This window comes from Balaenoptera acutorostrata, chromosome X (assembly GCF_949987535.1).
Source record: "Balaenoptera acutorostrata chromosome X, mBalAcu1.1, whole genome shotgun sequence".
NCBI lineage: Eukaryota > Metazoa > Chordata > Mammalia > Artiodactyla > Balaenopteridae > Balaenoptera > Balaenoptera acutorostrata.
The window spans coordinates 117,401,236-117,425,397 of NC_080085.1; the positions used below are offsets into that span (position 1 = coordinate 117,401,236).

The 24,162-nt window shown below is 41.1% G+C and overlaps 1 protein-coding gene across 5 annotated transcripts; it reads left to right on the forward strand.

Annotated features, from left to right (window-relative positions):
- The first annotated feature begins 535 nt into the window (after window positions 1-535).
- On the forward strand, window positions 536-22,607 carry ZNF449 (zinc finger protein 449). 5 transcript variants are annotated; one of them, XM_057539055.1, is made up of 6 exons: window positions 1,414-2,033; window positions 2,519-2,662; window positions 4,208-4,657; window positions 6,351-6,555; window positions 19,024-19,137; window positions 19,334-22,607. In XM_057539055.1, exons 3-6 carry the CDS (start codon window positions 4,304-4,306, stop codon window positions 20,218-20,220), a joined length of 1,560 nt encoding a protein of 519 aa, XP_057395038.1. In that variant the 5' UTR covers window positions 1,414-2,033; window positions 2,519-2,662; window positions 4,208-4,303; the 3' UTR covers window positions 20,221-22,607. The 5 variants fall into 5 exon arrangements, with proteins under 5 accessions (XP_057395039.1, XP_057395040.1, XP_057395037.1 ...); XM_057539056.1 differs by lacking the exons at window positions 1,414-2,033; window positions 2,519-2,662 and adding an exon at window positions 536-556; XM_057539057.1 differs by lacking the exons at window positions 1,414-2,033; window positions 2,519-2,662 and adding an exon at window positions 967-1,059.
- The last annotated feature ends 1,555 nt before the right edge of the window (window positions 22,608-24,162 follow it).

Genomic DNA, 24,162 nt, shown 5'->3' on the forward strand with positions numbered 1-24,162 from the left:
CTTGGCCCAGAAACCAGCTGCGACAGCTGGGGAAGGCGCCTGGCGCCTCCTCCAAGGATACACAGAATCCGCAGGAGTCGGCGTACCCCTGGGGCCACCCCGTCCATGAGCCCAACTCCAGCCCAGGCGGAGCAGATTCAAGTGCCTTGGCCTCTATAGGCTCGCGACAGTGGGGCGCCTGCCCCAGGTTTCGCTTCCACCAGAGCCTCTGGGAGGCACAATCGCAGGCAGCTCTTTCTTCTCTGTCTTGGACCAACACTAAACTTTGGCGTCCAAAGACACACACACTCACAAACTAGCTCGGGACGAATGTGAGGACTACATCTGCAGAATGACATCATCGCCTCTGGCCTGGACACAACTCACGGCTGACCACCCAGAAGGGAAAATTTGACTCCGGGGGCGGGACCTGCGGACGACCAATTGGAAGACAAGAGGCGGGGCCATTTGGGCTAACCTAAAGACCCAAGAGCCCTCTGGTGGCGGCCGAAAGCAGAGAGGAATGCACCGGGTAGTTTTGTCGAAGCTCGGTTCTTTACGAGAAGAAAATACAAAGGTAGCTAGGCCACTGTGACCCGGGAGCGGAAGATCAGAGTCATTATACCCAGAAAAGTTTATTAAAATGCAAATTCTCGAGTTCATGCGCGATCCAATGAGTACGGGTGTCGGGGTAGAGCGCAGAAATCTGAATTTTTAAGATTCTCGCAAAAACATTCTTCCTAAAAAGAGAGGTTTGAGAATCACTGATACAGTCATAACAGATTTAAGGATGTCCCCAGTCGCTCCGGTTACTCTAAGGGCTGACGGGAGAGAAGCCCTCGCTAGGATCTAGAACTGGAGCACGCCCCACCCAGTCCCCGGGAATCTAGAGTCGCTTAAGACCGGAAATGGGATCGCTTCCAAAAGCGGCCTCAGGCCGAGGGGAGACCAAGGAAACTCCCAGCCTCTCCCGCGTCAGCATCCTTAGGGGCCGAGATCTTTAGGCGAGTGGCGTGTAGCCTGCCGGGGATTGTAGTCCGCAGCGTGGCCGCGCGCCTGCGCCCTGGGCAGCTGCACCCGGTGAGCCTGGGAGAGCCGTGGGCGCTGAGGCGGTGAGTCCCGGAGCGGTCAGAGGGCGTGGCCGTCCCTGGGGCGCGGGCGCGGGGAGCGGGGCTCCCTTCCCGCTCGGGCTGCGCTAACCGGCCGCTTCCTGCCCCGATGCGGGTGCGGGCACGGGAAGGAGCGACGGGCGGCGGGCCCCTGTCCGGCCCGGGTCCCCGCCGCCGCTCCCTGCGACCCGGCCGGGCCTTCCCGGGCTTCTCCGGGGTGGGGAGCGCCCCTCTGGGCGGCGGGACATTCTCCCCGGGGAGCACGCTCGGGCCGCACCGCGGCCACCCGATTTTGATCCGGCTTTTAGGCTTGTCCCCCTATCCTTTCCCCGAGTGCCCTCTCTTTACACCCTTCTTCATCCACGGGCCCTGTGGGCCGGCTTCATTCAGGAGGCTTTGAGGAGAAGCCATCAGCCCCGGGGTGGAGTGAAGTTTTCCTCCGGAAGGGCCGACGGGGAGAAAGCCGGAGGGTCAAGTCCCTGGTCGGCGTGGTGGAAGGTTGGGGACCGTCCGCGGAGGGCTGCCCAGCTGTGAGGCTGGAGCGCGCTCAAGGCGGGTCCGTAGCCCAAACCAGCACGGTCCCTGGATGCCCTCCAGCGACGGTTAGGTGCCTTGGCGGGGTGGGGTGGGAGGAAATAGAAGCTTCCTAGGAAATGAGCTTTCCTGAGCGCTTCCTCTGTGCCAGGCACACTGCTGTTCCTTTCCCTGCGCTGGGATCCGCCTCAGGAACTTCTGTGAAAGAGATGCCGTGATTATCTCGTGTTGGCGACAGAAGCCCTGGGCGTCTGGGTCTCAGAGCTAGCATGTTATCACGAGATGGGTCTGCCGCTGAAGCCCAGGCTGCCATCAAGATAACGGTGCTATGGGGGCAGTGTCCATCTGGGATGACTGGGTGGGATCATGAGCATAGTTTTCCTTGTCCCACCACTCCAAGGAAGAGGACAGGTACGTGAGGCGTCCTGGCAAATGCAGACAGAGAGGCGCCACGGCACACGGGGCGGTGGGGGGAGCGGGCACCGGTGTTGAGACCTGTGGGGACATGTACGTGACGGCCTCTGTGACCTCAGAGGCTGCACTCAGAGAACATGTGGATGTTTTGGACGTGAGCAGTGCAGGAGTCTGTAGATTCCAACCTCCTCCCCACTTCCCTCTGGCGTTTACTGTGTGACTTGGGACAAAGTTATGCAGTCCCCCTCAGCCTCAGCTCAGTCCCCTCGTCTGTATTCAGGGCACAGTACCAGAGCCCACCTCCTAACGTTGGGTGAGGGCTAAATGAACCAATACATGTGGGAGGCTTAGAACAGTAGCTGGCACGAGGCGTGATGAATGTGACAGATGTTCTTGGTTATTAATGTAGACCCGATTCCTGCTGGCCTGCCCTGTTGCCATGTGTTTTGCTCATGAGAAAGTCACTTAGAATGCTGTTTCAGGATGAGGGTCACGGTGATGTTGCCTGAACTACGCAGAACCTCCAGTGGAGAGGAATGAGGGACTGATTGGTGGTTTGCTGTCTTTGCAAGGCATGGCCCTAGCTAAGATGCCCATGGTTGAAGGTGACTAAAGGTTACTCAAAGGTAGATGGACTTTCATGGTTCTTCACCATTGTAAGCATTGCTCCTCCATTTCTTCTGTGGCCTAGCTATATTCAGAAACACAAGACATTTGAAATCAGCCTGGGAGTGGGTTTAAAGGCCACTAAATCTGTAGGGGTTCATTGGGTCCATGGAATTCTAGAGCAGAGCTGTCCAATAGAACTTCCTGCAAAGATGTCTCTTTTTTAAAATTTTTATTGGGGTATAGTCGATTAACCATGTTGTGTTAGTTTCATGTGTACAGCAAAGTGAATCTGTTATACATATACATATATCCACTCTTTCTTTACATTCTTTTCCCACATAGGTCATTACAGAGTACTGAGTAGAGTTCTCTGTGCTGTACTCAGTATTAGTTATCTATTTTATATATAGTAGTGTGTATGTGTCAATCCCAATCTTCCAGTTTATCCCTCCCCCACCCCTTACCCCCCGGTAGCCATAAGTTTATTTTCTACATCTGTAACTGTATTTCTGTTTTGTCTATAAGTTCATTTGTAACCTTTTTTTAGATTCCACATATAAGCGATATCATATATTTGTCTTTGACTTACTTCACTAAGTATGACAACCTCTAAGTTCATCAATGTTGCTGCAAATGGCATTATTTCATCCTTTTTTAATAGCTGAGTAATATTCCATTGTATATATGTACCACACAAAGATGTCTCTTGAGCACTTGAAATGTGGCTAGTATGAATGAGAAATTGAATTTTTAGTTTTAATGAATTTAAACTTCCACATGGAACTATTTTGTTTTTACTGAGGTGTAGTTAATTTACAGTGTTGTATCAGTTTCAAATATACAGCAAAGTGGTTCAGATATATATGTATTTGGTCGGCCAAAAAGTTTGTTCGGTTTTAAGTGAAAATAAAAGACACATTTTTCATTTTCACGAGAAACCTTATGGAACAACGTATTCACTAACCAAACGAACTTTTTGGCCAACCCAATATGTACATATATGTGTGTGTGTGTGTATATATATATATATATATATATATGTATATATATATATATACACACACATATATATATATACACACACACACACACATACACATATGTATATATATATATATATATATATATATGTTCTTTTTCAGATTCTTCTTCCATTATAGGTTATTATAAGATATTGAGTATAGTTCCCTGTGCTGTACAGTAGGTCCTTGTTGTTTACTTATTTTATGTATAGTAGTGTGTATCTGTTAATCCCAAACTCCTAATTTATCTCTCCCCCGACCCACATGGGACTATTGAATACCGTATTGGATAGCACAGTTCTAGAGAATCCGTGGATGGTCTTGAAGATTTTGTAAACTTTTTGAAATTGAATGCAGAATTTGCTGTGATATGTATCTTTCTAGAAATTGTCCATGACTTTTATCAGATTCTCAAAACCGCCCAAAAGATTATGATCTGCTTCTTTAGGGCTTTGGAGAAAAGTAAGCAAGTTAAGGGAGGTAAGTCTGCCCTATGGTAACCACTGCTGTTTCTCCTTTCTCATTTTGTCCCATCCTCAGCTTGTAGGTGGCTCTGCCCGGAGGATAACACAAAGAAAGAAATTGGAATCTGCCGCTTCGGGACCCAGATAAATTGTACAGTGCTGGAAGGTGGCGATGGCTGTGGCCCTGGGTTGTGCAATCCAGGCCTCCTTGAATCAGGGCTCGGTGTTTCAAGAGTATGATACCGACTGTGAGGTCTTCCGCCAGCGCTTCCGGCAGTTCCAGTACAAAGAAGCAGCTGGGCCTCATGAAGCTTTCAACAAACTCTGGGAGCTCTGCTGTCAATGGCTGAAGCCAAAGATGCGTTCTAAGGAGCAAATCTTGGAGCTGCTGGTGTTGGAGCAATTCCTAACGATTCTGCCCACAGAGATAGAGACCTGGGTGAGGGAACATTGCCCAGAGAACAGAGAAAGAGTTGTGTCACTGATAGAAGACTTACAGAGAGAACTTGAGATACCAGAGCAGCAGGTGAGAAAAGAGGTTGGGATCTTGGGAATTAGACCAAAAGAAGTAGCAGAGGCAGCTGGGACTGGATCAGACATTCTGTCTGGTGCCTCAGGATTTCCCTGCAGGGCTTTCCATTTTTTCCTTCTGCTGGAATTGTCATATGTTTCAGTGATTCTCAGCTATTAAACCCAACTCCACTTCTATAACAGATATTTGGTAATGTCCCCTTTACTGTGCTAAAATGAAATTTATAGATAATGTAACCTCCTTACATACACCGAATTAGAAAAAAAAATCAATATAATAAGTGCTCTATGGGGCAAATATTGGACAAAGCCTGTTTTTATACAACCCATGAGCTAGTAATGGTTATTACCTTTTTGAAGAATGGTTTAAAAAAAAAGAAGAGACAACAGACCAATACTACCCACAAAGCCTAGAATATTTACTGTCTGTCTCTTTACAAGAAAATTTTGCCAACCCTGAGTCAAGTAGAGTCTAGAAGGAATATAAAGGAAAAGGAATGTGATTTCTTATGAACTAATAAGCATGTGAGTGTGCACATATTTGGGCCTGACTGCAGCAAAACTTCAGGAGGTTGTCATTTGCTTGAATCTATGCACAGATACACTGGGAAGGCAACAGGCAGAACTTCTGACTGATGTGATACAGCTCAAACACTGTGAGCGGTGTTGCTGTTGGTCATATGATGTCTCAAAGTGGCAGACAACTCTTGGTCAGTCCAAACAATAAGTAATATAGTCTTCATTTGATTTCCAAAGTAATGCTTTCCTAGAGCATTCAAGTCATGCTAAGATATGCAAAAATATTTTGTGTTTATACGACCAACAGGGTGAGGTCCTTGACAGGTTCTTTTTACCTACATGAATGTTTGAGGGAACATTCCTAAATTGTTTGGGAGGTGGAACAATTCTGCCCTGTGAATTATTGGGTTGGCCAAAAAGTTCGTTCTGGTTTTTCCATGTTACAGCGAAACCCAAACGAACATTTTGGCCAGCCGGATATATAGACTCCCACCTCTGGCTCGTTACATTCTGATAGCCACCACCTGCCATCATAGGCAAAATGCCCCATGGGGGCAGTGGCGCTGGTCTCTGTTCAGAACCATCGAGTGAAACCCATAGCTGAGCACGGGCAGAATCTTTGGGAGAAGAAAGTGTTTGTTGGTGGGCATTAGGGGCACTTCTGCCTGGTGTGTTGATGGGGTCAACTCTCCTTGGAGTCATCCAAGGTTCCCTGTCCCCCTAGGATAGAATGAATTTATGGTTTCCCTTCCTTTCTCCATCTTCTTGGTTTAGCTTACCAAATATATTTTATCTTTGTATGGTCTAGTCGTGCACCACCCAGAACGGTAGCCACTAGCCAGGTGTGGCTCTTGAGCACTTGCAACGTGGCTAGTCCAAATGGAGATGTGCTGTAAGTATAACATGCACAGCACGTTCCAAAAACTTAGTATGAAACAAAAGTCGGTGTAATATCTCGTAACAATTGTTTATATTGATTACATTCTGAAATTATGATATTTTAGATATATTGGGTTAAATACTGTGTGTTATTAAGATCAACTTTACCTATTTCATTTTTTGGTTCATATGGCTGCCAGTACATTTAAAAGGACATGGGTGGCTTGCATTATATTGCTACTGGGCAGGGCTGGTCTGGACTTCAGTGACGGTTCTGGCATTTCCCCCAGCTCGATAGGCAGGAAATGCTCTTGGAAGAACTGGCACCAGTGGGAATGGCACACATACCGCCAAACATCCACCTGGAGTCACCCCCACTCCAAGTAATGGGACCTGCCCCGGAGGTCCCAGTGGCAGAGGCGTGGATCCCACAGGCAGGGCCGCAGGAGCTGAGCTTCGGTGCTGCTGGGGAAGGCCAGCCCTTTCTGGACCCTGGTAAGGCAAGGGTTTTATTTCCTTTCTTTGGTTTCCATTTTGAGAGCTCAAGAGCTCTCCAGGGTTGAGGTTGCTTAGAATACCGATTACCTGATGGAAACAGGCCACTCTGATCAAGAGTAGAAGGAGGAGGGACTTCCCTGGTGGTCCAGTGGTTAAGACTTTGCCTTCCAAATGCAGGGAGTGTGGGTTCGATCCCTGGTCAGGGAGCTAAGATCCCACCGGCCCCGCGGATAAAAAAAACCAAAACATAAAACAGAAGCAACATTGTAACAAATTCAGTAAAGACTTTAAAAATGGTCCACATCAGAAAAATCAAAAAATAAAAAAAAGAGTAGAAGGAGGAAGTATCTCTCTGGGAATAGCTGGGCACAAAGCACCTTCGATCGAATGGAATTGAAAACCCCTTAAGCTAATGACCCTGCTCAGGAAACCTATTTTTCTCTTTTCAATTTTTTTTTATTGTGGTAAAATACCCACGACTTAAGATTTGCCACCTTAACCATTTTTATGTGTACAGTTCAGTGGTATTGAATACATTTATAATTTTGTGGAGACATTACCAATATCCATCTCCATAACTATTTCCATCTTGTAAAACTGAAACTCTATACCCATTTAAATAATAACTCCCCATTTTTACATTCCACCACCGCCCCCCGCCCCCGGCAACCACCATTCACCTTTCTGTTTCAATGAATTTGACTACTCTGTGTACCTCATATAAATGAAATCATACAGTATTCATCGTTTTGTGACTGGCTTATTTCACTTAGCATAATGTCCTCAGGGTTCAGAATTTCCATCCTTTTAATAGCTGAATAATAATCCTTTGTATGTATATATCACATTTAGCTTATCCATTTTCTATAAATGTATACTTGGGTTGCTTCTACATCTTAGCTATTGTGAATAATGCTTCTGTGAACATGGGTGTAAAAATATCTGTTTGAGACCCTGCTTTTAGTTCTTTTGGGTATATAACCAGAAGTGAAATTGCTGGATCATACGGCATTTCTAGTTTTAATTTTTTGAGGCACTTCCATTCTGTTTTCCACAGAGACTGTACCGTTTTACGTTCCCACCAACTGTGCACAAGGTTTCCAATTTCTCCACATCTTCACCAACACCTGTTATTTTTTTTTTTTGATAGTAGCATTCCTAATGGGTTTGAGGTGGTATCTCATTGTAGTTTTGATTTGCATTTCCCAAATGATTAGTGATGTTGAACATCTTTTCATGTGCTTATTTACCATTTGTAAATCTTCCTTGGAGAATGTCTAATCAGGTCCTTTGTACATTTTTGATTTTTTTTGGTGTTGTTGAATTTTAGAGTTCTCTCTATATGCTGGATATCCATCCTTTATCAGGTATATGATTTGCAAATATTTTCCCCATTCAGTGGGTTGCCACCCTGGGGTCTCTAGTACACAAGACAGAAAATCAGTCCCAGGCACCTTGGAGCTTCAGCTCCTATGGATGATTCAGATATGAAAATAGGACTGTAAAATGATGTATTGGAGGGAGTAGGATGCTATGGGAGCTCGTAGGATTGCCACCTAACCAGCTTTGGCAGAGAGGGAAGGCATCCTTGAGGAAGGGGGATCTGGGTAGACACCTACAAGATGGATTGGAGTAAGCCTGCTGAGTGGTGGAAGTGGAGAGGGGAGAGGGCTTTGGACAGAATGGACAGCCTATGCAAAGGCTCAGAGGGGTAGAGAGAATGGCATATTTGAAGACTTCCTGCTGCAGTGTGAGGGCGCAGAGGAGAAGCAGAGGAGCCAGAGTTGCATTGAAGAGGCTGGAGAGAGAAGCAGGGTCCTGGATCTTGAAGAACTTTGTCAGCCTTGTTGAGAAGATATGCTTTATTACCAGGGCAGTGGGGAACCACTGGATGTTCTTAAGTAAGGCAGGGATATACACAGATTTGCATTTAGAAGGTCACTCTGGCTACAATAAGAGAGGGAAGACTAGAAACAGCTATCCTGCAATCATCCACCTTACAGAGGATGATTTTCTGGACTAAGATTGTGTCGGTGGTGGTAGAGAGAAAAAGACCAATTTGAAAGATAGGTAGGAAATAGAAATTATGGGACTTGGTGATGACTGAGTGTGGGATGAGGAAGAAAAAGAGGTTAAGGATGGTATCCAGGATTCTGGCCAGTGAACTGGGAAGATAGATAATATTATTCACTGACACAGAGAACAGAAGAAGAGGATCAGATTTGGTGGGTCAACGTGAGTTTAGATTTGACCATGTTGACCATGTGGAGTTTGAGGTGTTTGTGGGTCTCTAGAACATTTTAAAATAAAGGTGACAAAAAAGAAAAACCGACAACTACATATGTATGTATATTATGGTCAAAGCAGAACTATATAATATTGTCATTTACCTTCCAATCTTTACATTACCTATAGTTTATAGTCTGTTTAAAAGTTCTAAAAAAGGGGGCTTCCCTGGTGGCGCAGTGGTTGAGAGTCTGCCTGCCAATGCAGGGGACGCGGGTTCGAGCCCTGGTCTGGGAGGATCCCACATGCCGCGGAGCAACTGGGCCCGTGAGCCACAATTGCTGAGCCTGCGCGTCTGGAGCCTGTGCCCCGCAGCGGGAGGGGCCGCGACAGTGAGAGGCCCGCGCACCGCGATGAAGAGTGGCCCCCGCTCTCCGCAACTAGAGAAAGCCCTCGCATGAAACGAAGACACAACACAGCCAAAAATATAAATAGATAAATAAATAAATTTAAAAACAAAACAAAAAACAAAGAGCTAACAGCCACCGTGCTGTGATTGGAGCCACATGGGACTCTGGGCTGCCATGCGCTGCTTTAAAAAAAAAAAAAAAATTTCTAAAAAATCTGTAATTTTGTATTTATGCCAGCAACAAGTAGTAAAACTTAGCTAGAAATATTTAATGATAAATGTTTTTGCACATGCACTCTCATTCCCCATGTTAATTTGCTCCTCTTAGCAACAGTCCCAGGTACAAAGATCACAGATGATGCCGAACAGCAATGTTGCTCTTGATTGTAATACTTTACTCTTTAAAGCACGGAAATGTCCAGTGTATTCAACAAGGAAGAGATAGAATGAATTAAACAAGTAAAATATACCAGTTTGGAGGAGAGGAAACTACCCCTTTTTCATCACTGTTAAAGTGATATATTATGCTTTGCAAAATGATGCAAGACTTATTGTTCCATAATTTAAAGGTTGCTTATACTTTTACTGGTTTTTTTTAAATGAAAACATCTTCGGTATATTACATGAAGCACATCATATTGTAGGCTGACTGAAAAGCACAGGATGCTGGCAGAATAGAAGAACTTTCAAAGTAATGGAAGAGGTCAGTTGATTTTATATTAAAGTTTGGAATGTATTCCCTGTTAGCAAAACATTAAGTTGTTGGGTATGTATAAAATGGAAAAAAATATATGTATATACACACATATATTCACCTAATGATATTCATTTAATGTGAATACAGAGGGGGGTGGGAAGAGAGAATAAGAGAGAAAGAGGGAAAAGAACTTAAGTAGAAAATATAAAGAGATCTAAGAAATACATAAGCTTTAAAAAATCCCTTATTTGAATTCAAGCCAGACACACCAGATGTTAGAGATAGGCAAAAATATTAGAATGTCTGCAATAAGAAAGAAAAGATGTGCTGGTCCTAAAAATATAAAGTATACCATGCTTATCTTTGAAAGTCTGGAGTTCAAAAGTAGTACACCAAATTTGGAACAATTTTCATTTGCCAAAGCCTCGGGTTTTTAAAATTTAACTGCATGAGCTTACACTAGAAAATTGTATGCAAAATGTCAAAGGTCACATCTTTTTGGTGATGCAGGATATGAGAGATGAAAATTTAAAGTAAAATGTAGGGCAAAAATTGCTGTCCACAAAGCAACAAAAGAGTCTTGTAACTTAAATTTCTTCAGATTATTCTATTATACTAAATGATGTATCATTAGCTAATATCCAGCCCTAACAATAGTAATGATATTTCTTGGTACAGTGGAGAGTTTATGACATAATGTTTGATAATGGGGCTTAATGAAGTCATTCCCTGAGCCTGGGATGGGGGGAACATTCATCAATCAAGCACCTTCTTTGTTAACCTCAAGTTGCTTTTTCCCTCTTTGTATTAGATAGCTTTTGCTGAATAACAAATTACCCCCCAAAATTTAGTAACTTAAAAGAAAAAGCACTTATCACTTCACAGTTTCTGAGAGTCAGGAATTTGGGAGTGGTTGACAGGGTGTTTCTGGCTCAGAGCTGCTCATGTAGTTGCTGTCAAGATGTCAGCAGGGGCTGGCAGGAGACCTCAGTTCCCTGCTAAGCAGTCTTCTCCATAGGCTGCCTGAGTGTCCTCACAACAGGGCAGCAGATTTCCCCCAGAACAAATGAATCAAGAGAAAGCAAGGGGGATGCCACAATGTTTTTGATGAACTAGTCACACACCATCACTTCTACCATATTCTATTCATTAGAAGAGAGTCACTAAATCCAACCCACACTTAAGGGGAAGAAAATTAAATTCCACCACTTGAGGGGAAAAATATCAAAGAATTTGGAGCTATATTTTAAAACAACTATGCACCTATGCTTCCCTGTCCCTACTAGCCTTTTACTTTATACTTCAGTTTTTTTAGGTCAGAAAGTAGTTTTTAAATTGAAGTATAGTTGACTAACAATATTGTATTAGTTTCAGGTGTACAACATAGTGATTCAGTATTTTTATAGACTATACTCCATTTAAAGTTATTATAAAATATTGGCTATATTCCCTGTGCTGTACATTATATCCTTGTATCTTTTTTTTTCTTTTTCTGCAGTCAATTTTTCTTGAGTAAATTTCTTCAGTTAATTAGGTCAAATAAAATATACCCATGATGAGTCTCTTGGCTATAACCATGAGGTGAGTTTAACATCCTGGACAACACATTATCATCACTTGGAAACTAAGGTTCTAGACTATAAAAGATGGAAGCAATGGTTGAATTTAAGGTAATAGGCTTTGGTTTCTATTTGTAGGACCCTCTTATTTTATACCAACTGACTAGCAATTGATGTTTCTTCTATTGCTGTAAAACCACTCATCCAATGGTAATAGTAGCTACACAGACTAGTCTGTATTGAGGGTGAAGAGAAGAGCCCCCTGACAGAAGTAGAAATTAGAGCCTGCTTTCTGACTGCCATTCAACATTGATTCAAAGCCCTGGAGCCAAGCTATAAAATATACAGTGAGCATCCTTGTGTATATGCAGGTGTCGATAGGATAAATTTCTAGAAGTGGGGTTGATTGGTTAATGGGTATTTAAAACTTTAATAGATATTGTCAAATTGTCCTCCAAAATTGTTGTACCAATTTATTCTCCCACCACAGCATATGAGAGTGCCAAATTCTCCTTGCCTTCACTTATTCTGTATCATCAAAGTGTTTGATCTTGGCTGTATAAAAGTCATAACTGTTATCACCATGTTAGCAGATAGAAGGAGGGCTGATACCTGTGAAAACCTTTTCAATAAGCGTCCAATTCATTCAGCATCTGTGATGGTATTCTATGGAGTGTGTAAGAGTAGAGGATAGGAACTAACGTCAGAAGGGTGGAAGATGGGTCAAGGAATGGTCAGTGGCCTCCGCTGACATGGGTCATGAGCATAGGTTGGGAAATGCAAACTGGTTATAGTGTCAGGAGCAGGGCTCTGAGAGCCCAGGAAGTGGAGGCTGAGTGCACCAGAGGCACAAGGATCTGCATGTTATGTAGGATGTAGGACGACAAGGTGAGTGGGGGGCGAGGTTGGTAGATAATTAAGAAGTTCATCCAAGAAGAAGCTCAAGTATGAGCACATGTTCTCTGTATCCAGAGATGGTGTAAGGTGCAAAGTTAGGTTATTGAGATTTTTCTTCCTTTCTAATATAGGCATTCATAGCTATAAATTTCCCTCTAAGCACTGGTTTTACAGTAAGTTTTCATTTTCATTTCGTTTCCATTTACCTCAAAATACTTCTGATTTCCCTTTTGATTTCGTCTTTGACTGATTGGTTACTTAGGAGTATGTTGTTCAATTTTGAAATATTTGTGAAGTTCCCAGTTTTCTTTCTGTTATTTATTTATAATTTCATTCCATTTTGGTGGCAGAATATACTTTGTAATTGTGATCCTTTAACATTTTTAATAAATTTTTATTCGTTTATTTATTTTTATTTTTGGGCTGCATTGGGTGTTCTTTGCTGCGCGCGGGCTTTCTCTAGTTGCGGCGAGCGGGGGCAACTCTTCATTGTGGTGTGCAGACTTATCGCGGTGGCTTCTCTTGTTGGGGAGCACGGGCTCTAGGTGCATGGGCTTCAGTAGTTGTGGCTCGTGGGCTTCAGTAGTCGTGGCACGCAGGCTCTAGAGCACAGGCTCAGTAGTTGTGGCGCACGGGCTTAGTTGCTCCATGGCATGTGCGGTCTTCCCGGACCAGAGCTTGAACCTGTGTCCCCTGCATTGGCAGGCGGATTCTTAACCACTGTGCCACCAGAGAAGTCCCCTTTAACATTTTTGAACATTTGTTTTATGGTATAGTATCTCAACTGTCCTGTAGAATTTTCTCTGTGCACTTGAGAAGCATGTATATTCTGCTGTTGTTGGTTGGAGTGTTCTATAAATGTCTGTGATGTTTAGTTGGTTTATGGTAATTTTTAAGTCTTCTGTTGTTGATCTTCTGCCTAAATTTCCTATCCAATAGTGCAAGGAGATATTGAAGTCTCCAACTATTACTATTCAATTGCCTATTTCTTTTACTATTTCTGTCCATTTTTTCTTCATGTATTTTGGTATTCTGTTATTAAGTGCACGTATGGTTATAATTGTTACATCTTCCTGATGGATTGATTCTTTTATCATTATAAAATGATTCTCTTTATCTCTAATAACTTTTTTGTTTTAATGTCTATTTTGTCTGATATTAATATAGTCATTCTAGCTGTCTTGTGGTTACTACTTGCATGATATATCTTTTTCCATTCTTTTACATTCAGTCTATTTGTATCTTTGAATCTGAAGTGTGTCTCCTTAGACAGCATATAGTTGGATTTTTAAAAATCCAGTCTGACAATCTCTGCCTTTTGATCGAGTTGTTTAATTCATACCATTTAATCTTATTTTTGATATGGTTGGATTTATATCTGCTATTTTACTTTTTGTTTTTGTATGTGTCTCATATCTTTTTTGCTCCTCTATCCCTCACTTACTGCTTTCTTTGACACTAAGTAAATATTTTGAATGTAACATTTATGTACTTTAATGAATTTTCACTATTTTTAAAGTTATTTCCTTAGTGGTTACTCTAGGATTTATTATGTACACCTTAACTTATCATAATCAGCTTCGGATTTATACTAACAATGTCAGTGAGCTATAGAAATATTTCTCCTATGTAACTCTATTCCCTTTTTCCCCTTTTGGGGTGTTACTATCATACATATTATATCAAAAATGTTACAAACTCAATAATATCTTGTTATAGTTATTACTTTATATATTTTTAAGACTTTTAAAGGAGCTGGGAGAAGAAAGGAAAACAAGTATATGTTATAGCTTTTGTTATATTAACATTATTTATCATTTCTGGTTTTCTTCATCTTTCCTGTGGATTCAAGTTACTAACCGGAGTCATTTCTTTAGCGCAGTACAGCTTTCTCCTACCCACTTCATTTGTGCTGTTATTGGCAAATATAATACATTTCTATATGTTATTTGCCCAACAATATACTACATACATACTGTTTTATATAATTGCTTTTAAAATCTTTTAAGACAAGAAACAGAAATTTGTATTTGTACTATCTTTTATAATTAAATAATTACCCTTACTTGTGCCCTTTGTTTTTCCATGTGGATTCAGGTACTGTTTGGGATCACTTGCTTTCAGACTAAGGAAATTCCTTTAGTGTTTCATGTTAGGCAAGTCTGCTACCAATGAATTCTCATCAGTTTTTGTTTATCAGAAATGTTATTTCATATTCATTTTTGAAAGATAGCATTTCTGGATATAAGATTCTTGGTTGACAGTTTTTATTTTTCTTTGAACACTTTGAATATATTATCCCACTGTCTTCTGGCCTCTGTTGTTTCTGATGAGAACTCAGCTTTTAATCTTGCTAGGGTTCCCTTGTAAGTGGCAAGTCATTTTTCATTTGCTGTCTTTCAAGGTTTTTTCTTCTTATTTGGCTTTTAGGATTTTTACTCTGATATGTCTGTTTGTAGATCTCTTTGTAGTTATTGTACATGGAATTTACTGAGCTTCCTAGATGTGTATATTGATATTTTTAAATACATTTGGGGAGTTTGGGGCCATTATTTCTTCGAATATTTTTTCTGCTCCTTTCTCTCACTCCTCTCCTTCTGGTTCTCTCATTATATATCTGTTGGTGCACTTAATGGTGCCGCACTTTTCTCTGAGACTCCATTCATGTTTCTTCATTCTTTTCTGCCTCTGTTCTTTTCATAGCATAACCTCTATTGATCTGTCTTCGAGTCCAGCAATTCTTCTGACAGTTCAGATGTACTCTTGAGCCACTGTAGTGAATTTTTCATTTCAGTCATTGTACTTTTCAACTCCAGAATTACCACTTGATTCTGTTGTCAAACCCAAGTTTTTGTGCCTGGCACACAGTGAGGCCAAACAAACAGAAATGTCGGAGTTTGGAGCAAAGAAAGGTTTATTGCAGGGCCAAGCAAGGAGAACAGGTGGCTCATACCTAAAAGACCTGAACTCCCTGATGGGTTTCAGGGAAGAGTTTTTAAAGGCAACATTTGGAGTGAGGGCTGCAGGGTGCATGACTTTCTTCTGATTGGTTGGTAGTGAGGTAGCAGAGTGATGTTTCAGGAATCTCAGTCATCAACTTTCTGACCAGTCTGGGGTCTCAGAAGGTAGTTACCATCCTCCACCTGGGTGGGGAACCTTAGCTCCTTCAGAACAACTCAAAGATATGTATCAGATTATTTTATACACACACACACACACACACACACACACACATATGTATATCTCCCTTGAGGAGGAACTAGGACTCTGTTTACTGAACTATTGTTTCTTGACTGCTTTTGCTTTGTTTCTGCATTCCCTCACTTCCCTAATTAGTAACTGCTTGAATTTGCTCTTTGGAAGTCAGGGAAGGCCTAGGAGGCTAAAGCCTTTTTCTACAAACAAGAAATGGAGGACACAGAGAGTCCTGCTTGGTTTCAATCCCCCCTTTGCATTGATACTCCTCAATCCTGAGGGAAACAGGTGCCAGACAAGAAAGGGAATAAAATTTGGGATAGAGAGGTTAATCATAAACTCAGCAGAGGAACTCAGTTTTAGGGGGACTCTGTTTCAATTATTTTTTAAAATAATTTCTATTTATTGATATTTTTAAAATTTAATTATTTATTTATATTTGGGCTGCGTTGGGTCTTCATTGCTGCGCACGGGCTTTCTCTAGTTGTAGCGAGCAGGGCCTACTCTTTGTTGCGGTGTGCAGGCTTCTCATTGCACTGGCTTCTCTTGTTGCGGAGCACGGGCTCTAGGTGCGTGGGCTTCAGTAGTTGTGGCACGCGGGCTCAGTAGTTGTGGCTCACGGGCTCTAGAGCACAGGCTCAGTAGTTGTGGCGCACGGGCTTAGTTGCTCCACAGCATATGGGATCTTCCTGGACCAGAACTTGAACCCGTGTCCCCTGCATTGGCAGGCGGATTCTTAATTACTGCGCCACCAGGGAAGTCCCTATTATCAATATTCTCTATTTGATGTGATGTAATGTCATCGTAATTTACTGTACTTCTTTAATCATGGTTTCCTTTAGTCCTTGAAACATATTCATAATGGCTACTTTGAAGTCTGTTAAATTAGATATCTAGTCACTTTCATAGGCAGATTCTGTTGCCTGCTCTTTTTTTTTTTTCCAGTGTAGGGGTCATACTTTCCTGTCCACATACATGTCTTGTTTTTTGTTGGAAACTGGACATTTTAGATTACATACTGTAGCAACTGTGTGTCCTTCTTCCCACTCTCCAGAGTTTATTTATTTGTTTGGTGAGTGGCTGGATTATTTTAGTGAACTCTAGTTCACCCTGCAATATTAAGCATTTGATGTTGCCCTCATGGAGCACAGCCTTGGGTGTGCACATAGTCACCCTGGAATGACAGTAGTTTTTGCAGGGCTTTCTTTGGCTGTCTCTTGCCCTGACCAGACCCAGCTATTAATTGCCAGCTAATTGCTCTATTGCATTCAACAATGCCCTGGAGCATAAATTGCTCTGTAGACTAATTCAATCAAATTCAGACACCTTAGATGGGCTAGTTCCTGAGGTCAGTTTTTGAGATTTGTTCTGATCCCAGGAGGGCTCCTCCCAGCTGTCTCTTTCCCCAGTTCTCTTCTGCAAACTAGTCAGCCTACAGTTTAGTGTGTATATGCAATAAATCTATCACTCTTTCCAATTGCCTTTCATTACAGCCTCCACTCTTTTTGAGAGTATCCTTAGGCTTGAACGTCTCCTCTCTCTCTTGGAAATGAAGTCAGTTTCTTTGAGAAGACTTTAGGAGCTACCTCTTTTAAGGCCTCCTTGTCCTCCCAGGCCAAATCTCTTATGCATTGCTCTGAAGCTGGAGGTGGGGACAATAATGTGCTTATCTCTGAGTCACATTGCCACTTTAGGAGCTGAGCACTAAGTCTGAGCCTCAGGTCTTCTTGACTTGCCTCTCCAGGCAAGAAACCACTGCCTTACAATCACAGTTGCCTTACAAAACCACAACTGCCTTGCAAGGGCAATCAGGGCCCTAGTATTCTCACCAATACTACACCCAAGGTAGATAGATCCTCTATCCCACCAGTGGAGACTGGGTAGATGAAAGGAGCCCTCACCTCTCAGCCACAGTGGCCTGGAATTTAGACTCAACAGTAGATAGCTAAGGGTAGGGTGACAAATGCTGGGGTCCTGCCCCTCCCAGGAAGATATCCCTCTGAATGGGAGCTGGGGGAAAGAGTGCCCCAGGCTCTTGGCTATGCCAATGTGGAGTGGAGCTGGGAGAGGGACTAAAGAGAACAGTTTTGGTTTAAATACGTAAGACTCTTGCTGTTCTCTATAAATTTTAGCAGAGTTTTTAAAATATTGGGCTGGCCAAGAAGTTCGTTCAGGTTCTTCTGTAGCAGCGTATGGAAAACCCGAATGAACTTTTTGGCCAACCCAATAGATGTTTCCTAATTTTCTAGACTTTGACTGTTTCTTTGTTATTTTTAGTAATTTTCACCAGTTTCATTAGGAAATAGGTCTGCAAAGCTCCTCATGGTATCGTGTTGGAAGTCTGTCTCCCTCCCTGCATTTAGATTATAAATTAGTGCTTCACACCTAGGCCTTTGCTACTCTCTCTGCTTATTTCAAGTTTCAGTTTGCTCCTACTTTTATGTAATCGCAGCTTTCCTTTGATCTATGACCTCCATTTTTATTTGACCTCGGTCTCATTACCCTCTCATCCTATTCTTAGCTTTGAAACCCAAACAAAAACAATATAGTGAATTTAAACAGAATTTTATTTGCAATGCATTTTTGTTTCTTAATCTTAAAAGGTCCTTTTTTCCATGAAAATATAAAATAAGGTATTTTAGTCCACTTCCTATGTTTTGATATGTTTTAAATTTTAAAGTTTCATCAAATTAACTTGCTGATATTATTTTAATGATGCTAATATTTAAACATCATGCTGCATTTCGATCTCAGATGAGCCACTTCCAACCCAAACTTGATGGCAGACCGGTTAACTTGGCCAGAGCAGAGGAAGGCGAGGAAGGGGCGTGGAGAGAGGATGGGAGTCAGAGTGGCTCTCCTCAGTGAGGAGAGGGTGGTAGGACACAGCAGAGCACTGAGTGTAGAAACTTCTCTGGTTGTCCTTAGCTTGACAGTGAGAAACACTCTTTGATGGTTACTTGGGTTAATTTCAAGAGGATCCACTTCTAGTCTTCAGCTGAAACAAGCATAAAGACTGCTTTTCTGGTTGCTAACCCAGTCAGTTTCCATTATAATTTGAAAATCTCAACTGAAATTATTCCAGTAAGCAGTTGTATAACTTCTGGCTTTACCTCTCTCTCTTTACGTAGTACTCAATAACAGCATTTCTCAGTTTTAATGTGCCAAAACTTTATGAAGATTTACTTCATATTTTGGCTCTAACCTAAATAAATCTATTATCAAAATAGATACAGTAGCAATTTATTGTATTGATTTCTGCACAGAATTGATTTACTCCCTTTCCATAGGTTAGAAGAGAATAGGCTTGTTTTGTTCTTATCTTAAAGAAAAAAAAGACTCTTGCAAGAGATTCCAGATGACATAATAGTAGTTGAGGAGGAAGTAGATATTAAGGGCCATATGTCCAAGATATCAGCCTGAACTCTGGAAAAATCTTTGATGACCTAAACTATTATGCTTCTCATCTTTCTTCTGGCCAGGATATCCAATACCAAAACTCGACGTGAGCTTTCCATTGGAGCATAGAGAAGAGGCATGGGTGAAGGAACTACAAGATTCCAAAGAAATTAAGCAATTACTCGATTCCAAGTTAGGTAAGTAATCATTCGTTGGTAACACAGAAGAAAGAAAAGAAAAAAAATCAACTTTGAACAAGGTAAAGAGTTTTGGGTTCTATTGTACTTAAGAATGTCTCTATTTCTACTGGTGGTTTAATATAACTCTTCATTTTCCCTCATGTTCTTTTCAATGTGGGACACAGTGACATCTGCATTCTGTTTCTTCTCTCAGGTTTTGAGATCGGGATAGAAAATGAAGAAGCTACTTCAGAAAAACAGAAAAAAATGGAGAATATGTATCCATTTATTGTTACTTTAGAGGGGAATGCTCTTCATGGCCCCATCTTGCAAAAAGACTATGTACAGTTAGAAAATCAATGGGAAACCCCCCCAGAGGATTTACAGAGAGATTTAACAAAACTTGTAGAGCATCAGAACCCCTCAGCAGGAGAGAAACCTGAGAGCTCCAACTTGGAAGAACCCCTCAACCCTAGACCCCATAAGAAAAAGAGTCCAGGAGACAAACCTCACCGATGTTCTCAGTGTGGGAAATGTTTTGCTCGGAAGTCACAGCTTACAGGGCACCAGAGAATTCATTCAGGAGAGGAACCTCATAAGTGCCCTGAATGTGGAAAAAGATTCCTTCGTAGTTCAGACCTTTACAGACACCAACGACTTCATACGGGGGAGAGACCCTATGAATGCACGGTGTGTAAAAAGCGATTCACTCGGCGGTCACACCTTATAGGGCACCAGAGAACCCATTCTGAAGAAGAAACATATAAATGCCTTGAGTGTGGGAAAAGCTTTTGTCATGGATCAAGTCTTAAAAGACATCTGAAAACTCATTCAGGTGAGAAACCTCATAGATGTCATAATTGTGGGAAAAGTTTTAGTAGGCTGACAGCTCTTACTTTGCACCAGAGAACTCACACTGAAGAGAGACCATTTAAATGTAATTACTGTGGGAAAAGCTTTAGACAGAGACCAAGCCTTGTTATTCATTTAAGAATTCATACAGGGGAGAAGCCATACAAGTGTAGTCATTGTTCTAAAAGCTTCAGACAGAGAGCAGGCCTTATTATGCACCAAGTCACTCACTTTAGAGGTCTTCTTTAAGGATTGTTAGAGGAAACAAGTCCTACAGAGATTGACAGTAACTCAAAAAACAAAATCTTAAACCTGCAACATCCTGTTTGTCTTGGAAGAATTTTTTTGTTTGCGCTTATAAGAACAGCTTTTTTTTCTACTTTAAAAACCCATCTTCCAAGTCATATGAATTCTAGAGTATCCATCTACTCTTGCAGTTTTCCTAGATTTGATTTATTCTGTCTCTACAACTCTTATTTTTTTATTACATTGAAAAATTTTGTGAACCAAGCCAACTGTATCATAGATGTAAGCATAAAAATAATGGCAGTCCTTTTCAGGGTAGGGTCAACTAATGGATAATCATATTTATCTGACATATCTATTATAGCAGCACCATAATTATTCTGCTGTCATTATTAAAGGTGATTATATTAGTTTAAAGCTTTATATGTGTCCCAAGTGGCAAGAAAGGAGACAGTGTATTTTATGAAATAATGAAAATGTGTTAGGAACACATAGATGAAGACGATTTCATTTACCTGGTATGAACTGGGTTCTTTCCATTGAAAATTTTATTTTTGAGGAAATTAGAATTTTAATCTTTACTTTTGAATTTTGCAAAGTTGGCTAGTCTGCTTAGTTGCAGCCTGGGGTGATGCCGCTTAGAGCTGAGTATTGATTTGATGATTTATTTTGTTCCCAGAATAAGTCAGCTCTTTGTGGAAGAACCCACTTGACAGTTGAAGTTATACAAGTGGAATCTAATTTAATTTAGATTGACTGAGGAACCAGTGTCCATTGCTTTTCACTCTCCTTTGCTATCCAACTATGTATCTCTCAGTGCTTTTGAATTTTACCCATCCTTTAATTCAGTGTCTCCCTAAGTGTGTGTCATAGAACACCTAGTTCTACAAGATAGTCTGCAAATAAGTTTGGGCATCACTTCCTGCTGTTTCAGCTTTGTAGGTTCACAGCACACATCAGCATGTAAGAATTCTGAGAGGTCCTCTGGTAAAGGCAGAAAAAGCACCTCTTTTGGCTCAGTGTTTTACAGTCCTGTTTGAGCCCAGAACCCTTTTTCATGTATACGCAGTAATGACCCACAGAGCTAGTATTCTGCAAATATTCTTTGGAACACACTGCCTTTAACAGATATTTCTATAGCTATCTGTATAGTCTGATTGTTCCCAAGCCTCGTTATCTCCAGTTGTCTCAAGGGTGTTATGAAAAACTCTTTAAACTTATATGTTTTTTATGTAACACACACACACATTATTTAAGGAGGTGAAGGTCACTAATTCAGATATTTATACGTTGCTCAGTGATTCACAGCCTCTTTGAATTTTACTTATAATCTCACACACACACACATTGCTACTTATATAAATGTTCTCATATAATAGTGGTAATGACTCAAGTTCCTGTAGCAAGGGAAGAACTCTCTTTGTCAGGTAAAGCTGTTAATACATGAAAATATTCATTCAGCCTAGTTCCTTGTTGTAAAATACAAGAAAGAGGACATTCAAGTATTTCCCCTTTATGAGGATACCAGTCATCCTTTCCTTAAACCAGAATTACGGAAAGAATATTTTTTTCTATTCCATTGAAGTTCTTGGAAGTGATATTTAATATAAGCATTTTGGGGGTATCTACGATGTGCCTAACTAGTCCTGTTCTAGGCTTAATGAAAACTAGTAAAGAAAGTAATTCATAAAGAGTTTATAATATCTTTAGTTAAACAAGAGTTGGGAAACAAATGGAGAGCAATGCAAGAGAGTTTGTAGTTAAGTGCCAAATCATATCAAGTGCTAGAGCCAGGATGTGTCTTTCATTTTTGTCATCTAGGTCCCAGTATGATGCTGCTATAAGTTTGGGGTTAGAATTGAGATCCCAGTAGCAATAAACATGGAACATGGGAGGAGTCTGAATGTAGAGGTGAATAATACCGAATGTAATGGCTTCTCTTTTCTCTCTTGTGGAATTGCATTCAATCCAGGACAGTGCCTTAGAATGGATGTGCCCAACTGCTCTGTATCTATGCAATATTTTAATAAAGTGGAAATGTATGTGCCCTTCCTGCTTCAATCACATTAACTAATTGTTTGAACAACTTAGAGATGCTTCCCTGAGCAGTGGCAACAAGCCCCACGATGGACTCCTGCCCCCAACCTCAGTTGGAATCACTTTACTCCCTGCAACCATGGCGCTGGGTTTACGTATCAGTTTTAGCATTTAATGCAATCAATTTAGCTAGTAGTGTTAGTTGCAATCATAATATGAGCTGTATCATCTATATCATAAACACACATGACTGGATTTTACAGGGTAGAGAACATCTATTATCCATTTCTTTGTCATAGTGTCTTGTATATAATAAGCACTAATAAATATTTGTGGCATTGAATCAAGAATTATGTGAAATAGTCCTTGGAAACATATCATAGTTAAAACATGGTGTGGATGTGCCTAATTATACTTCTGAGCATTTCAAAAAGATAAGGGCAAAATACAGTACGTACCTCCTAAGTATTACGAATGGCAAAACACAGTACCCACCTCATAAGTACTATGAAGATTAAATGAGATATATTTTTTTCAGGCCCTCACAGTGTACACTTTCAATAAATATCCAGCATATCGTATCTTAAGTATTTGTTGTTTAATGATAAAAGCATTTAAGGCTATGGATTTTCCTCTAAATATGTCTTTAGTCACATTCCATACTTTTTATATATAATGCTTCTATTAGCCAGGATCCTCAGAGAAACAGGTAGGATGGGTAGATGGATATATATATACACACACATACATATACATATGTGTATGTATTTATATATATACACATATACATATACATATGTGTATGTATTTATATATATATAAAATTAGATTTATTATAGAACTTCACTCATACAGTTATGAAGATTGACACATCCCATAATCTGCCGTCTGCAAGCTGGAGGACCAGGAAAGCTGGTGGTGTAATTCAGTCCAGGTCCGAAGATGTAAGAACCAGGGGAGCCAATGGTTTAACTCCCAGTCCAAGGCCAAAAGCCTGAGAATGGGGGGTGGGGGGAGAGCTGCAGGTGTAGGTCCCTGAGTCTAAAAGCCAGAGATAGATAACTAATGAGAACCTACTGTATAGCACAGGGAACTCTACTCAGTGCTCTGTGGTGACCTAAATGGGAAGGAAATCCAAAGAAGAGGGGATTTATGTATACGTATAACTGATTCACCTTGCTGTACAGCAGAAACCAACAACATTGTAAAGCAACTCTACTCCAATAAAAATTAAAAAAATAAATAAAAGCCAGAGAACCAGGAGCTCCAATGTTCAAGGGCAGGAACAGATGGACATGCCAGCTGAAGAAGAGAACGAGGGAATTCGCCCTTCCTCTGCCTTTTTCTTCTATTCAGGCTCTCAACAGATTGGGTGATGCCTACCCACATCGGTGAGGGCGGAACTCTTTACTCAGTCACTGAATAAATGCACATCTCTTCTGAAAACACTCTCACAGACACGCCCAGAAATAATGTTTTACCAGCTATCTGGGAATCCTTTAGCCCAGTCAAGTTGGCACATAAAATTAACCATCACAATGTTATTATTGATGACTTCAAAATTATTTATTATCACAGTTTTCATTATAATTCCTCTTTGACCCAAGAACCGTACAATATTGCCATTTTCCTCTTAAGTTTTGGTTCTCCTGCGCTGTGATTAGAAAATGAGGTTCACTCTATTTCTACATTTAAAGTTCATTTAGGGTTTTGAAAAAGACACATATTTGACAAAATTTGCTAAGTGTCCTAAAAACCCTAGAGAATCAGGATTCTATTTGTAAGGCACAAATTTAGAATACAGTCTTGGACCTCTAAATTACTTTAATGTCTTTGGCAATGCCCTTGGTGTTTGTGAAGAGGCAGTAACTTAGAGGAGATTGCCTTCCTCCCCATTTGGCCCCCCTG